Genomic DNA, 16,840 nt, shown 5'->3' on the forward strand with positions numbered 1-16,840 from the left:
TTTTTACACATTGGATGGGCTACCTTCATCTCCGATTAGGTGTGTGAGAGAAAGCTTCACCCGTTGGGCACTGTACATGTTAACTGTTAAAACATCATTAAGTTTCAACATCATCCGTTTTACGTTGGTACCGTACCCTCAGCCAGGCCAGGAGTCCATGTGTAGTGCATGTTTACGGTCGAATTCCGAAGTCATCAATTGTGATTTGATACAACAAATTAGCAATGTCTTCTGACGAAGAGAAGAGAGTACGTGTAAAGAATGCAATCGGACGATTCCGGATTTCCCGAAACCAGGAATTTTATTCAGGTGAGTAATAAATCCGACCAGTACCGTAGTGGTACGGTACATGAATGATCTTCTGCCGGCCCCGCGCCCGCGCCCGCAGACGTCCAGCTCCTGCTTGCCCTGGCCCGCATGCGTTATTTTTTTTATGCGGCACAGATTGGGGCTTTTTTTAAAAAGGGGTCTTGATTTACAGACTAATAGTGGTCGTGTGCGTACTAGTAGTAGGCCTAGAGGTCTATTTTTAATAGTGTTAAATGTAATCCACTACCGTATGGAAAATCATTACATCAACAATTAAAATGCAATTGGAAATCTGAAGAGGAGGCAGCACGTCAATAAGGAGAACATCAGGCATAGTCTACTCGTGATATAGTCTAGGCCCGGCCCGCAACTGTTTTGAATCAATTATAATTTTATACTAGAGTCTAGACTTCTAACTTCAGCCAACTCACTATATATACTTTGTGATCGAGGCCCCGCGCAACGGCATCGCGCGCACTTCAACACAGCAGCGGCCTGTATCACATATACTCGTTATCGAGGCCCCGCACTACGGCATCGCGCGCACTTCAACACAGCCGCGGGGCCTGTATCACGAGTATACTATACGAGTCTCCTATTTAACTCGTGATATAGGCCCCGCGCAACAGCGTTGCATGTTCTACAACACGGACATGGGGCCTGTATCACGACTATACTATATACTCGTGAACAAGGTCCCTCCAATGCATTTTCAAAACGGACAGCACGGTTGTGGGGCTTCTTTCACCGAAGTATAATTTAGGGGGTGTTTTGAGGTTTACTGAATAAAGCTAGCAAATTATTAAAAAGGGTTATATTTAAATGATTAAATTCATCTTTTAGACCCTATTTTAATATTTTTACTTTTTTGTATAATTTTCCTTTTTTTAAATATTTTTCCTTTTTAATATTTTGGCTCCCTCTCTTTAAATTTATCTTTTATTTTAATTTTTTTTTTTTTTTGGGGGGCCCCCCCCCCCCCCCCCCCCGCGCCCCCTCTCTTTAAATTTATCTTTTAGTTAAATATTTTTCCTTTTTTAATTTTCTTTTTTGGGGGGCCCCCCCCCCCCCCCCTCCTCCTAATTTTTATTTTAAAAATAAGTCCCTTTCAACCCCCTTTTTAACTCACTTTTATATCCCTTTTATTGCTGTCCGCCATGAAAATGTTGGCTGAAGACTGAAGTTAGAAGTCTAAGATGATTTGTAATCGATTACAAGACGGGTAAGTTGCGGGGCCTATTTCACGATATTGCCGAACATCACAATAATTAGTCAATAAAACTTAATTAAACAAAGAGGAATGTTATCTAAACACATAGTTCGCGATGGATATTCAAACTTCTTCGCAGCGCTAATAGAGTACCGAAGCTGTGATGTCATAAAAATCTATTTTTAGAATTTCTCAATTTTGTCTTCATATTCTGAAAGAACACCCAAAATAATGTCCACATGTCGAAAACCAAATGAAAATGTTAAATATTGGCTGAGATATGACCATCTGAATAAATATACTCCCCATAGGAACTCAGTGTTATGCTCTGGCTCCTAATGGTTAGGAGCCAGAGCATATAACACTGAGTTCCCATAGGACATATATTCATTCAGATGGTCATAACTCAATTGGTTTTCGACATGTGGACATTATTTTGGGTGTTCTTTCGGAATATGAAGACAAAATTGAGAAATTCTAAAAATATATTTTTGATGACGTCACACTTCACCACTCTATGCGCTAGCGAACATGCCTAGTCTCACGTACGTGCAGACACTGTTCAGAAGGGAAAGAACGTACTTCCCATAGGCTCAACACGCACCATGCCCCAATCTGTGCCGCATAAAAAAATAACGCGGCCAGGGTTATTTTTTTATGCGGCACAGATTCGCAGGAGGAGGAGGCGGCCGACCGCGGGACGGAGGGGGAAATCCCTTTCTTTACCTTGGGTAGCTTGGAAGACTCCATTTTGGAGAGTAAAGTGGAAAGTAAACGCTACAGCCGGTATACGTATTCGTTACTAGATCTAATAATAGGTCTAGACCTACATTATATATTTTATTACCACTAAAAAGGCACTAGACCTAGGTCTAAATGGTCTACAAAGAAATTATAGCCAAAATATAGGGTCATCAAAACTTAAAGTAAAAGTTTAAACTGTCTTGATTTGAGGCTCGAGTTCAGTCATCAGTGAGTCTCTCGGTCTCAGCTCATCTACATAAATGTCCAATTTATTAAAGAATTTTCCATACCAGGCCAGATGGCTACTTCGGTCCACTTAAATCTGCTATAGAGATCTAGAGTAAAGGAGGGGGTTTTCGGCCACTTAAGACAAAATCCTATTTTTTGGACCCTTTGACTTCCTATTTATTATCATTTCTTGTTCAAATCATGAAGCAAATATTATTATTATTTAAACAAAAAAAGAATTCCAGAAAAAAATCACGAATTGCCATGACAATATTCATGTCAATTTTCACGGTTTCGGAGTCGGTTATCGGCATAGCGAACCAGTTTTCGGCTGCATGTACAAAGTCAACAAGAAGCACGCGTGCGCGCCGTGCGTTTCCGCGCTGATCTATAGTACTAGCGGGCGGAGCAGGTATCCCACGCCGGAGCTCCCCGGAGCTCGCCAGGCCGAAAACTAGTACTGCAGTGATCGGAAATTGGAATCTGAATTAGACAGAGATATCGTGTGTGCGTTGCGGTGTCCGGCTGCATTGATTTAATACATGAGGTGAGATACTTTTGAGCTTGCGACTAGCACAAAATTGGGCTCTTAATCTGAAAAATATTTGAAATAAAGCTCATTTTATGGTACCCAGATTTCTTACAGACACGCGTAAGATACTCAATTTTTTAGATTCGGGTAGCGGGACCGCCGATTACATCTCTAAAATGTGATATTTTAGGATATATTTTTCATTGCAAATGTGGTTCTTCAGTGACTCTGGCATGGTATGGTATGTGTGGGATATGTGATATGCTATTATGCGATGTATTTTAAAGGGATTTTACCATGCATCCAACCAATCGGCCGAAAACTGAAGCTGGTCGATTACCCCCTCCTTCCTATGGTTAATCTGAAAAATGATCAGTTTTCCTGTCCAATTGTCTGTTTGGTAATTGGTAATCTACTTCTAATCCTTTTCCCACACAAGACAATAAGCATTGATCATGTGAATCTGTGAAGATGTAGATATACATATTTTTTTATATACATGTAAAATAAATCTTTTGATGTACCTACAGATACATGTATAGACATGGTATGCAGTACACGACACTGTCACTGTAGACCTCTCTTATCCACTATAAAAAGTTTGAGGCAAGTTGGTTGAATCAAACATTAAAGTATATAAAGAATAGATATATTCATGCAAATCATAAACATTCCAGATATGTTCTTCCCCTTTTCCCACTTCTCTCTCGTTTTTTTTTTTAGGGTACTCAAGTGCTGCCCATGGCATGTATCCCATCTCACCAGTGCCCCCTTTGAGATATTTCTCCCACTTTTACTTTTCTTTCTGACTGTTTCTGAATTTTTGTGTATTTTCAGAGACATCTTTCCTCTATTTCGGGATCCAAGCATTCTGAGTGACCTGCTTGATCTTCTTGTACATCATGTTCAACAAAACTTCAAAGATAAAGTTGATGTTGTTGTAGGTAAGACAAAACCCAAGCACGTACAATGTTTGAAAGATTAAAAAAAATAGTTGTTTTTTATATCTGGGACTATTAAACTAGATTTATCAACCGAAAAGTATTGATAAATAGCAGTTTCATTTCAATCATAGTTCCTCTTTTTTACTTTTAAATTTTATGTACATGAATCTGAGCATCATGTATGTTATAGCTTGGGTTATCCAATGCTCGCCCAAAGTTCTCGCAAGTAAAAATCCTCATTTCACAAAAATGCTCAGTGAGAAGTGGTTTGTTCATGGATTTAAAATCGACAAACAAACCACTTAATTGTACTCAAGTTCAAGTATCATAGGGCATATATAGCATAATTTTCCATTCAGTGACAGAATCACACAAGTCTTTAAAAAATATGACGTTATACTTTGTTTGAGTGTCAACCAATCATCTTGATTCAACTGAATCCTCATGTTTGTATTGTACGGAATATGGAGTCATGTCAGAATTTTTAAAGTGGGTGGGTCGTCGGTTTCCATGTGCAGAAGGCCACAATTTGCTGCCACCAGGCTTGGTAGAAATACAAGTCTGCACACAGCAAACCCAGAGTTCTATCAAGAAATACCCCCTAGTCTCTTGGAGAGTCTTCGGGTGAGGAAAAAGCAAAGCATTACATAAGGCTTATCCTGGTGATTGGCAACACCTGTTATTGGGTAAACACCTGAACAGTGTCAAATTTCCCATGAGCGCGCGCTTCTATGCGTCTTTAAATCAACGCAATTTACAGTCTCCTGTAAATGTGTTTTGCATAAACTTTTTATCTTCTGTAGTGAAAGTTTCAAATGACATTCTCTTTCTTTTTTGTTAATTTTCATTCAGTACAACATATTAGTAGTGAAGTATAAGAGGTATTTCCCTGGGAATGCATTCATATTTCAAATAGGACTACAGTAGACATACAGGTAGTCATGATTTGATTAGACAATAGTTTCATACCCCCAAGTCTGTGTCTCATACCTGAAATTGTTATTTTCAACAAATATCAATTTTTGCAATTTTGAGATCTCTTTGAAAATATAATTTGAAGACTTCATGATATATATTTATCATTCCTATGTTCCAAATAATCATTCATAAACAACCATAATCAACTGAACATAAAACACTAAAGCCATTTAGAATTTCCTAGGAATGTAGAATTTGCTTAATGTGGCAATATCCTCTTTTTTTATTCTCTTGTAACAGGTCTTGAAGCGAGGGGCTTTCTGTTTGGTCCTATGTTGGCGCTGAGACTAGGATGTGGTTTTGCACCAATCCGCAAGAAAGGCAAGCTACCTGGTGAATGTATCCAGGTGTCCTATACACTGGAGTACGGCACAGTAAGTTTAGTACAGTACTAAACAAGAAGTTGATTGTTTATTGTACTGTTTATTTACTCTATGAATTTGCTACAAATGCTAGTTGTCTTTGTGCCAAAACAAATATATTTTAAAACTTACAAAGTTTATCAGAGTAAAGATGTGTGTGATATTCTGATGGGCACAGAATTGTAATGCCAAGCTTTTTTTCTCACTTGTAAAATCATAAATGAATTGCTAACTACTCAGTTTTATCTTACCTGTACTTTATGAGCCACTCTTGTAAATAGATCTAATATTGTCATGAAATTACCGGATGAAATTATAGTGCTACGATGAGAACATATTATATTAGACCAACAAAACAGTAGACCTTTTATTCAATACCAAATATCGCTGATTGAAGCTGACACAACATGCAATTATATAAAATGGGGTATTTGTTTAGAGAGCATCCTATTGGCTGCGGAGCTTTCAGGTGACTCTCAACATTTTGTTACGTGCAAGGCGGCATGCAATATATCAACCTTTTTTGCATGGTAAAATGCGTACAAAAGTGAACGAGACTGCACGCCTCTCTTTCCAGCACGTACACACTGTTTGCATTGTCTTAGCTGTTCGCATCTGACGTGGGAGCAACCTGAATGTAATCAAGAGGGCCTGAATCCAAAGGATCACAAATACCCTCAATTTTATATACCAAATAATGCATGCATTTTGTTGTTCAATATACAGACTCACTTCTAAATTTAGAATTCCCCTTGTGCTATTATATGTTAACTTTGGCATGTGGCCTCAGTGAAATATAACATCATTTGGGAATTCTGATATTTGTCTGATTCATATATTTTGTAATATTAAATGCCAGAGCATACAATATTTGTATAACATTGAATGACCTTGAGAAGGCTATTTGTATGGTAATATGACCTCTAGCAACAGATGTCTGTCATTATTCTTGTTTTGATTATACAGTACTAGAATATAAGTATGGTTGCTATTCTGACTACAGATACCATATTGCATGTACATACAAATTTATATGTGTAATCATGTTTTTTATATTTTGAGGGTTCGGTGACACAAAGACGTAACTCCATATTTTGCCAAAATGAGTATTTGATTTCAAAATGTTCAGAAAAATGTGGGTTTTCCAGGAAACACAAACACTTAACTCCACCCAACATCCCATTGAAGGCAAAGGCTAGTGAAACACAGATTTACTCCTTACGGCCCAAGTACTCAGTGACACATAAACCACTTTTTTCTCAAAATGGCCAAAATGGAGTTACGTCTTTGTGTCACCGATCCCTCGATGTGTGAATAAGTAAATGTATGGTATAGAAGGAAAACAAATCAAATGTATTCCTGGGGAAACTACCATGCAGTAGCAGCAGTAGTAGTAGAGGTGTCATAGTTGAGGGGTCTAATCACTCGACTGTGAATGCAAAGGTCGTGGGTTCCATCCCCAACATCCTTGAGCAAGGCATTTTTATCTACATTGCTCCTCTCCACCCATGTGCTAAATGGGTACCCTATAAGATGCAAACATCAAAGTGGTTGGATTAGCATGTGTCTGGCTGCAATTGGGCAACTGACTAGAATGCTCGCCAAGGGAGTGGAGAGTGTGCACTGTAAATGGCAGAATTGTAACAGAATCCAGTGAACGGGTTAATAATACTGTAGTGCTTTGGTCGGTTACTTTGTAACTGGTAGAGGCTTTATAAGAAACAGAAACCGTCCTTTTTCCGTCCTAATTATCTCATTCTCTCCCCCCCCCCCCCCCCCCCCCCCCCCCCCCCCCCCCCCGCCTTCCCCTTACACACTATCTTTCTATCCAATCTCTCTTTCTTCACCTCGATTATATCTCCCTCATGTACTGGGTCCTTACCACTCTCTTTAATCTTCCTTCTTTCCTTTTTGAAGGATGTATTTGAGATGCAGAAGGGCGCTATCACGGCTGGCCAGAAGATCCTTATTGTTGACGATCTCATAGCAACAGGAGGTAAGTTTGATCCCACATTTTTTTCTTGAGGGTGCTTAATTATCCAAGGGAAAAAAGGGACGAGAGCTACACCACAATTGTGGTTGCTATTTTGCTAAGGATATGTTGGGACTGGTTGTCTTTTACTACTCAAAGCTGCTTGTGACAAGGTCATTCTTTTTTAAATCCCAAAGAGGCAAAATTGATGAACAAGTAATATGTGATTTTATCAGAATGATCTAGGGCTATCATTGGCCACAGAAGATGTCTGTGTGATGATACTAAGTATTTACCTACTGCCACAATACATGGATCATATGCGCCCTCTACCAACAGTGTTTGCCCAATAGCAAAACAATATGTACTTTGAGCACTAGTGGAAAACCACCGTTGACCATGACTGCTAGAGGGATAAAAATGACCTCCAACCATCCGTGGACCATGGTACACCAATACCAGAGATGACAACTGTTCTGTTTTTGCCGTATTTGTTCGTTTTTTTGCTGTGAATACGGCAGTACCTTTTTTGTATGTTTTGTTATGTTTTTTTAATTTAATTTTTATTTTTTAAATTGATGAGTTTCTTAATTTTTGATCATGGGCTTTGTGTATTATCCACCTATGTCTTCGAACAATGCTCGCAGGACGGTGATACGGGGCCCCAAACTGCGCACGTTGCAAACTTCCCACGTGTACGGTATGCATGTGGCACTCCGATCCGGGTACGTTTACGTAGTACCGCTTTTTTTTTTTAAGCTGCTCTATTAGGCGATATGTTAAGTTGAGAGATTTTTTTCAAAAATACTGTTTTTTCCTCTTCAGAATACTTTTTTTTTGTTGATGAAGGTCGGCATCTCTGCAATACCAATGTTGATTTAGGAAGTGATTTGTGCAGCAGAAGATATTCCTTGAGTATAATTGTGTCCAAATATTGTTTTACCATTTTGATTTTTCACCATCTTTACTCTTCCTTTCCCTTTTGATATTTTCCTCCGTCTATGCAGGCACCATGATGGCTGCCTGCCAGCTGGTGAAGAACATGGAAGCGAAAGTACTGGAGTGTCTGGTCATCATCGAACTGACAGACCTCAAAGGAAAGGAGAAACTCACCGACCCGTTCCACACCCTTATAGATTTCGAAGGAGAATGAGACGGATACCTGCAATAGACTTTCACAACTGGGCATCTCTATGGCCCTATGTACCATTGGACCAGGGGATCATAGGACCTGGAGGATTTTTTTTTTTTTTGGGGGGGGGGGGGGGGGGGAGGGAGGGGGTTGGGAGGATTGGGGCATTTTTTTTTTGTTCCATTGGTTTTATTTCCCAGTTGGATTGTAAGGTTTAGGTTAAGAGGTAGGGATAAACAAGGGTAGGTTTAGTATTGCGGATATTCCGAGGTTAGATGAATATTTTGTCAGATCAATGGGAACCAACAGAAAATATTGCGTCAGGGGCACCTCTATGGTCCTACTTATACCATTGGTCCTACCTCTCGATAGACCTTGCCCTGTATCCTAATGAATGATAAGACCAATCGTCTATAGGACCAATTCATTGTATTTAGAACTGCTCAGACATTTGACCATTATTTTGTGATAGGACCAATGGGTTGTAGAACCAATGATACATCACAATAATATATGTATATATATATATATATATATATAGAGCCTTGGCGATATGTAATATTGACAAAGAGTTTTCAGTCATACAGAACTTCCATTCCATACAGGGCTTCCATATATCATTATTTTTCTTTCATTATCTTTGGTGTTTGTTCTTGTTTGTAACTGGAATAGAATGTTATTTGCACATCCGGAGGTGCTATGGTCTAGTGGATATGTCACTGGACTGTAGGTCACAAGGTTTACTTTCCTAACGTGATGTCATTTGGCAAGACATCAATCTACATTTGCCACACTATTCGACCCAGGTCTAGTAAGTGTTCCCCCGTCAGGATATATTCCTCAAATGTACTGAGCACTTCAGTTGCTTGAGTTTAATTGGAGATATAATATTCAAAGTTGTTTTGAAGCGCATAAAGACAGTTGAATTATATTATGATATGTGCTTTACAAGAAAATATAATGATATTATTATTATTCCATTAAATGTATTGATCCCAAGACATCATGTTCCAAAACATAAATAAATCTAAAAAATTAATATATATCTATATATGTTTTTTTTGTATGTACATAATATATGTGTTTGAATTGTGTTATAAAGTATGTATAAGTTGATTTTTTTTTTTTTTTTACTTCTTTCTGTTTCCATTGGTTTATAAACAAAAAATAACAGTAGAATCAAGATAGAAAGAGAGAAAAAAATAAATGAGAATTTAGATAAATTAAAATGCAGCATATGGATACATATCGAAAGTATGGTAAAGCAATTTTACCTACTATAAGTTATTACAAGTCCAAAGTTCTTTTTTACAAAACTATACTATTTTCACTTTCTTTTTTTCGAGTTGGTCACAAATTCATAATTGCAATGATATAATGGATGAAGGATAATGAAGAAAGTTTGGAAAGGTTAATAGGGATACTTGGTAACATTGTTCAGATGAGAGATAGTGGTGCTAAGGTGGTGACTTCAATGCTAGATGTACAATTAAAGATAATCTGAAAATTTGAGTGAAAACAGACTTATTCATGGTACAAATTAGGAAAAACTGATCTGATCGATTCCTTAATTCTCCCAACTATATTATTACAATTTAATTTCATTTTAGGTGAATGTAAATCGTCATAAAGCAATAAAATGGCTCTACATTCCATTCCAGACATTTAAGTGTTGACAGATTTTTATAGCCTGTTTTATGTCTTTTCATGGAAAAACGGTTGGGAAAATTCAAAAATGGTTGGGAGAATCTAATCACTGTTGGAGGGTGTCATAGGTTGACGCCTTCAAAGAAAACCATATCTTCGTGGTTTGAGAATTTTTTCAGGATTTTTTTGCATGTCAGAGGGTTGGTACAGTAGAAGAAATATAGTAAGTAACATTTTATACAAAAATTAGGCAATTTTTTTCATCAACCTTCAACAATGTTACCGAGTCACTATTTAATACACTGCATGCCTATAGACCTGTAGTATTAAGTTACTCATTTTTGTTGTTGGAAAGCTCTAGTAGGTCTACAAATGTTGGGGCTAAGTGCCTAATGAAAGGGATTTAGTAAAAAAAAAAAGAGTGGAGAGGGAGAGAGAGATAGACAGAGAGGGGGGGGGGGGGGTGTTCTGAGAAAACATAAAAGATTGCCTAAACTTTGTAAAACAGTTTATTTTTTCGGGGGGGGGGGGGGCGGATACCTCATTGATTTATATTTTTAATTCAAGAAACGTACAGGGAGAACAAACCTTCGAGTAAGGAATAAAAGGCAAAGAAAAGAAGAGGAGGAAGAACTAGAAGAAGAAGAAGGCGGATGAGGTGGATCGAGGAAAGAAGACTACCATCACCTCGCCCTCCTCGGAAAGAAAGAAAAAGTTTCCACATCTTGTTTTGGCATCGTAGAGGGCCAACTTTATATTAGAAATCAGGGGGGTTCAACTCCGCTTCTGCATCCGTCTAGCCATGGGGAAATTTTGGAGGGTCAAAAGTGCACACTGCTTCCACTTTTCATGTATTAGCCTATGAAGACGACAAAGTTTTAGTGCACCAGCGAAATGGGGATTTTGGACTGCGCGTAGCGCGCAAAGTATTTAAATTAAAATTTGGAATATTCATGAGCTCTTTTCCACTTATTAGCATATTAACGCATGAAAAAAAGACAATGCGCATGCGTTACTATATCGACATAATCCTTAATTGGGCCGGATAAATGTAGAACAAAGGTCATGCAGAGTTGTGGAGGTGTGTGTGTTGTGGAGGTGTGTGTGTTGGGGGGGGGGGGGGGGGGTAATAAACTTTTAAATGTTTGACTTAGTTGGGGCCACAAACTTCACTGTCACCAGGATGGAAAGTACATTTTTGAAAAATTCAGTTCAGTTAAAAGGCAAAAATAATGACCCCATTTCACTGTGGTACCTCAATTCATTTTTTACCTCTTTTTTGGTTTGTTTATTAACTTAAATATTTTTTAAATCAGAAAAACTGCACTGATCATTTAGCCGACTTAACAAGTGATATATTTATATTTTTAGTGTCCAAATAATGAATCATTCTTACCTCGACTTCAATGTTCTTCAAATTGTGCCCCATCCCCAATGAAATTTAAATTTTTGCATTCGTCGCCACCGATTTTTTGGAAATTTGCCCCCCCCCCCAACAGTAACATGTTCAATACAGGGACCCCTTCCAATATTGACATTTCCATAGGCTCTATTAACCTCCCTCCCCCATCCACACCCCAATTACCTATGCTTTCATCATTTTGGCATTGACTCATTCTTTATTTAACCCCCCCCCCCTCATCTTTATTGTAAACCATTTTTTATACTGTATTTATACATTAGTCTTGCCCACTCTCTTGTTACATTTCCGCTTTCTCTCATTAGGAAAGATGGTTAAATCTATCTCGCTGATACCAGATATAAACAAACATTAAAAGGTCGAACACCATACTCAATTCTACACAATACTGCATCAGACCCCATCTCACCTCAGTCATACGGCATTATCATTACAGAGTGCCTACATCATCATAATCACATATATTTCACAAAATAAGAAAATGAAAAGAACAGAATTAAGCAGTATCAACTAATTTATTAACATTTATGAACTCATTTATGAACATATTTTGTTTCTATAAATATCTTTTTAAATCCAACATGAAATCAACAAAAGGAGGGCAAATGGATGGGGGGGGGGGGGGGGGGGGGCTGTCTCTTGAATTCAAATTTTTCAGTTGTAAAAGTTTAATGTAGATTTTGAAAAAAATATTCAATAATATCAACATGCTATTTTATTATGTAAAGAACAGGTATATACTGAGTTTTATGAGTACTTTATCTTACATTGGACATTATTGTTGTTGTTTTTACTACTACCTGTATTATCATTATTATCACTACTATTATCATGATCATTATCATTATTGTTACTATTAGTTGGAATATTTTTGTTTTACCCCAATTTATGGAATTATTTTATAAATAATTTAAAAATAAGATCTGAGAATGTATACTATTATCTAGATCTATTATTTTTAAATTATTTTTAAAATAATTCCATAAATTGGGGTAAAACAAAAATATTCCAACTTTATGAGCGACAGTGTATAATTATATTACTACAGTATTACTATTGAACTACATCATTTTATACCCCCCCCCTTCAATTTACTATCCAGTTCAGCATCCCTAATATTTTTGTCAGAACTTGACTTAAGATTAAATATCAAAAAACTATATTACATGTACACGCATTTAAAAGAAGATATGATTACTTTCATGATCCTCGATATATTTTCTTCTTATTCTTCTAGTAATCTTCAAAAGGTGTTGTAGCCTATCACGAAGATGAACTAATACTAAAGATTACAAGTGGTGTGAGGAAGACAGACTGTTTTTAAAGGGGAAGTCCACCCTGAAATTAAGTTAGTTTTAATGGGAGTAGAAAAATGAGAGAAACAAGTCAGTGAAAGTTTGAGCAAATTCCGATTAAAAATAATGAAGTTAGGATTTTTGAAGTTGTGATCAATCAAACACAAATTAGCAACTCTATGACGTATCATGCGAGCTCAATTTCCATTTGCTCAGTACTAAAAAAATCTAAAATTTTCATTTTCCCTCAAGAAAAATTTCAACCATACATGCACCCTAAATATAATAATTGCAAATATGTTTCTATACTCTCCCTGCAAGGAACAAATATATATTCCGTCATCAATAACGAAGAAAACATGATTTTATGGAATATTATGCATAAAGCAAATGAAGGAGAGCTCGTATAATAAGTCACAGAGTTGCCAATTTGTATTTGATTGATCACAACTTCAATAATTCATAACTTTCTTATTTTTATTCAGAATTTGCTCAAACTTTCACTCACCTGATTTTCTTATTATTCTGCCTCTATCGAAACAAACTTATTTTGGGGGTGGACTTTCCTTTTAAGTGGGATAAGGAGAGTAGATGCCTCAGAAGTAGTCCCTGGCAGCTGAACTGTCAGCATGCACTATATTTGCTGGAAGTCAGTTCCATTAACTTTGGGACAGAGTGTTGGGCAAATACAAACTTGTCTATGTCGCTTCTGGCTTGGTGCAACTGGAGGGTCATGTCATGGTACTTCCTGCTCCTGATTTGTTAAAGCCCGTCTGTACTAGTTTGGCCAGGGGGATTAGACCACCCTGCAAGGTCACTGACAGGTGGTTATCTCATCAAATCAGCTCTCAATTAATATAAGAAAAAGAGGATCATGGGGGACCAGTAGGCACCGATTAGGCATTGTTTGCTATATAGAGGGCGCAAGTAGCTATAATAAGTAGTGCAGTGGGGAGATTTTCAAGGGAGAGCGGAGAGACCATTGACTATCTTGTGCACCATTCCCAGTCTTCTTGCAGAGTGCCTTGTAGTTGTAAATATAGTAGGCAACTAAAAGGTGCTGATCATCTCAGTCAAACTGCTGGTTCTCTTGTGGTCCCCATTGTGAAGTAGCGTCCTGGACATCTGAGATGTTGTAGGGATCCCAGACACTGGAACAGTTCTCAAGATGAGGGTAGACAAGCGACTTGTCCAAAAGAAGCCTGGGAATCAAACCTTCTGCATGGGACAACCTGCATAATAAAAAACAAAAAGAGAGGAGAAATCAAATAAGATTAAAACTGCTGCATTATATTGGATTTTCAAAAATAGTACCTCCCCACTTTTTTTAGGTCTTGCATTTTAATTTTATTAAAAAATGATAAACTTATGTCTATCTGATAGGGCTTTTTTGAAGAGAAGAGTAAAGGTTTAAATGTATTTCCAATTATTTTAAAAGTAATTTCCAATTTATTTTAAGTTATTATTGGCTAGACTTTTGTGAACAAAAGTTTGTTAGATATAATGTAATATTTAGGAGAAGTACCTTTGAGTACATCTTTTAATATGCTGAGAGAATAAACTGTAGCAACACCATAGTTTGTGACCTAAATAAAAAGCTAGAGAATAAATGAGAATTACAAGATATAATGCAACACAAGATGACAGTTCCCCAAATCTTTGTATATAGTCCAAGTCGAGTGTGGTGTTCGCACGGGCTTAGATTATACAGCCTGAATATTTTCGAACTTCATACAAACATACCTTGCCAAAGTTCAACTTAGGTCTTAGGTGTCCTGTTCCTGATTAGATACATTTGTTGATAAGGTCCTGGTGCTCTTTGTTGCACTTCTGTGATCATTATCTGCTTCTTTGTTCCATAGCATCTACAATTAAAAGAAAACAGAAACTTAGTAAGGTTCCTGCTAATATCAAATGCATGCATTAGTTATCAGTGTATAACTTTGTTCATGTCCTTTAGAGAAAGAAATATCCATGTCATATGTAGGGTTGGATCCAGAATTCTCACCAACATAAAACTAAGGAGTGGCATAAAATCCTGAAAATAAACTAATTATTTCAAACAAGGCACAATGACATAACTAAGAGCGAAATCAGGGGAAGTGGGAGGTGGGGAGGAGGGGGGGGGGGGGAGACCCCCTTTTTGTTTTGTTTTTGTTGTTGTTGGTAGATCTAGCCTAGATCTACATTCAAACTAAGGCCGATGAAAGTTGATCTCATGGTTCTCGTCAGGCATTGTTGAGATTTTGATGAGGGATTTAGATCAACTTTCATCTTTCATCTGACTTTGATTTCATGTTCTCGCGGGCATATTTAGAATTTGAATGAGGGATTTTGATCCAAATTCATCTTTCATATACAAACCAATAGAACTTGTCGAGGGTATCGAGTCTTGTACATTATACCGGTACATGTAACGCTCTTACACCAATATCATACTCCAATGACTATTTCTTCCAAATTTTCTGTGATATTTGGGTTTCTGTGACACCATCTTCATTTCATTTCATTTTCATTTATACTGTCTCGTTTCTGACTTAAACTTAAGGCCCTGTTTTATTATACTGGCAGCCAATCGAAAATATTGTTGATTTTTTGAGGCGGCAATTTCATATCTGGACTTTTTGACGCGGGAATTTCGTCGGCGATGAGTGTTGAACTTTTTTGATGCGCGAGCAAAATTTGATGCGGGCGCTGACGAGAACCATGAGATCAACTTTCATCGGCCTAAGCTGAATCTGGACCTGGATCACAATGACACATGTGCACGACTAGTCTAGTGGATCAAAAACGAGCCTAGACCCATGGCTTTGGAAGTCTTTGCTACAAGCTATTAGATCTAGATCTAGACCCGTCCCTATGGCTATGCCACATCTTAAAAAGGGGGCACAGAATGATTGTGCACCCCCCCCCCCCATAACTTCCACATTGATCCACCTAGATCTAGATCTAGAGGAAGTCTACATCAGGCATTTATTTAGTCTTTTTTGTTAGAGTACATTAGGCCTAGAATCTAGCCCTAGATCTAGGCCTAGATCTATACTAGATGCGGGGTTAAATGCTGTTTAGGTCTAGACTTCTATAGACTTCTAGATCTACTTAAGACAGTGCAACTGCTAGATCTAGGCCTGCTTAGCCCGAATTTTTCTGTCTCTTTCATTCGTTAGCCTCTGATTTGGGTAGGGTCGGCTAAAGAGAGGAGCCGACCCTACCCAAATCAGAGGCTAACGAACGAAAGAGACAGAAAATTCAGGCTAGAATATGCTATGAATACTAGTCTAGATCTAGGCTTTACTGTAACACTAACAGTAACACACTGTAAAGTCATAGCCGCGCCAGCTCAGGAAACGCAGTCGCTTCTTGGTGTTACAGCCGGCTAGCCCCGGCGGATTGAAAATCATATTCCGCTCGACGAGATCTCATCGGCTTGGACTAGCAATGAGCCATTTGCGCAGTCTCCAACAGGTCCACATCTACGACCGATTACTATCGGTAATCAAGCTATGAACTGAACTTAAAATTATGAGATGTGCTCTAATGAAATAACCTACGGTAAACTCCTGATTGTTTCTGAAAATACTACCGTCGATGACTTAAATTAGAGTTCATTCAATCAGTTAATATTCTTTGGTCAGAAGAAAGAAAAGAGGATGGGGTTGGGGGTTAACCGGGTAATACGTTGTGACAATGCGGAGAGCCGCTCACTGCAATGACGAACACATCACAATCATTTCAGAGACCTTCACACAAAATGGATCTTTACTTACTTTTCTTGATATCATAGGGTATCACTTCGATGCCAGTGTTCGCCTGAAGATTTTCTGCTTCACTGAGATGTACTTGACAAACTTCTATTATAATAGAAATTCACTTTAAAGAAAAATGTTTCATTGTTCGTAATTGAATAACTTGAAAGTTGCAGTTCATACAACCGCCATTTTCGTGCTCAAATCGTAGGGAATTCTGGGAATGCAAAAAATGTTTTATGCATGACCTAATACATAAAACATTTTGTCGATGGCCAATCGACAAACAGTAGTTGGCGTATTTTTTACGTCATTGCTCAT

At 37.8% G+C, this 16,840-nt stretch overlaps 1 protein-coding gene across 1 annotated transcript; it reads left to right on the top strand.

Annotated features, from left to right (window-relative positions):
- Positions 1–235: 235 nt before the first annotated feature.
- Positions 236–9,454, top strand: LOC583890 (adenine phosphoribosyltransferase; the record flags this gene model as incomplete). The annotated part of the gene is made up of 5 exons (XM_783779.5): positions 236–309; positions 3,861–3,967; positions 5,186–5,319; positions 7,225–7,303; positions 8,287–9,454. Coding segments are annotated over 5 exons (540 nt in total), but the record flags the coding sequence as incomplete, so codon positions are not given.
- Between the last annotated feature and the right edge of the window lie 7,386 nt (positions 9,455–16,840).

Source organism: Strongylocentrotus purpuratus, unplaced genomic scaffold, assembly GCF_000002235.5.
Source record: "Strongylocentrotus purpuratus isolate Spur 01 unplaced genomic scaffold, Spur_5.0 spur5_scaffold_8, whole genome shotgun sequence".
NCBI classification, from domain to species: Eukaryota; Metazoa; Echinodermata; class Echinoidea; order Camarodonta; family Strongylocentrotidae; genus Strongylocentrotus; species Strongylocentrotus purpuratus.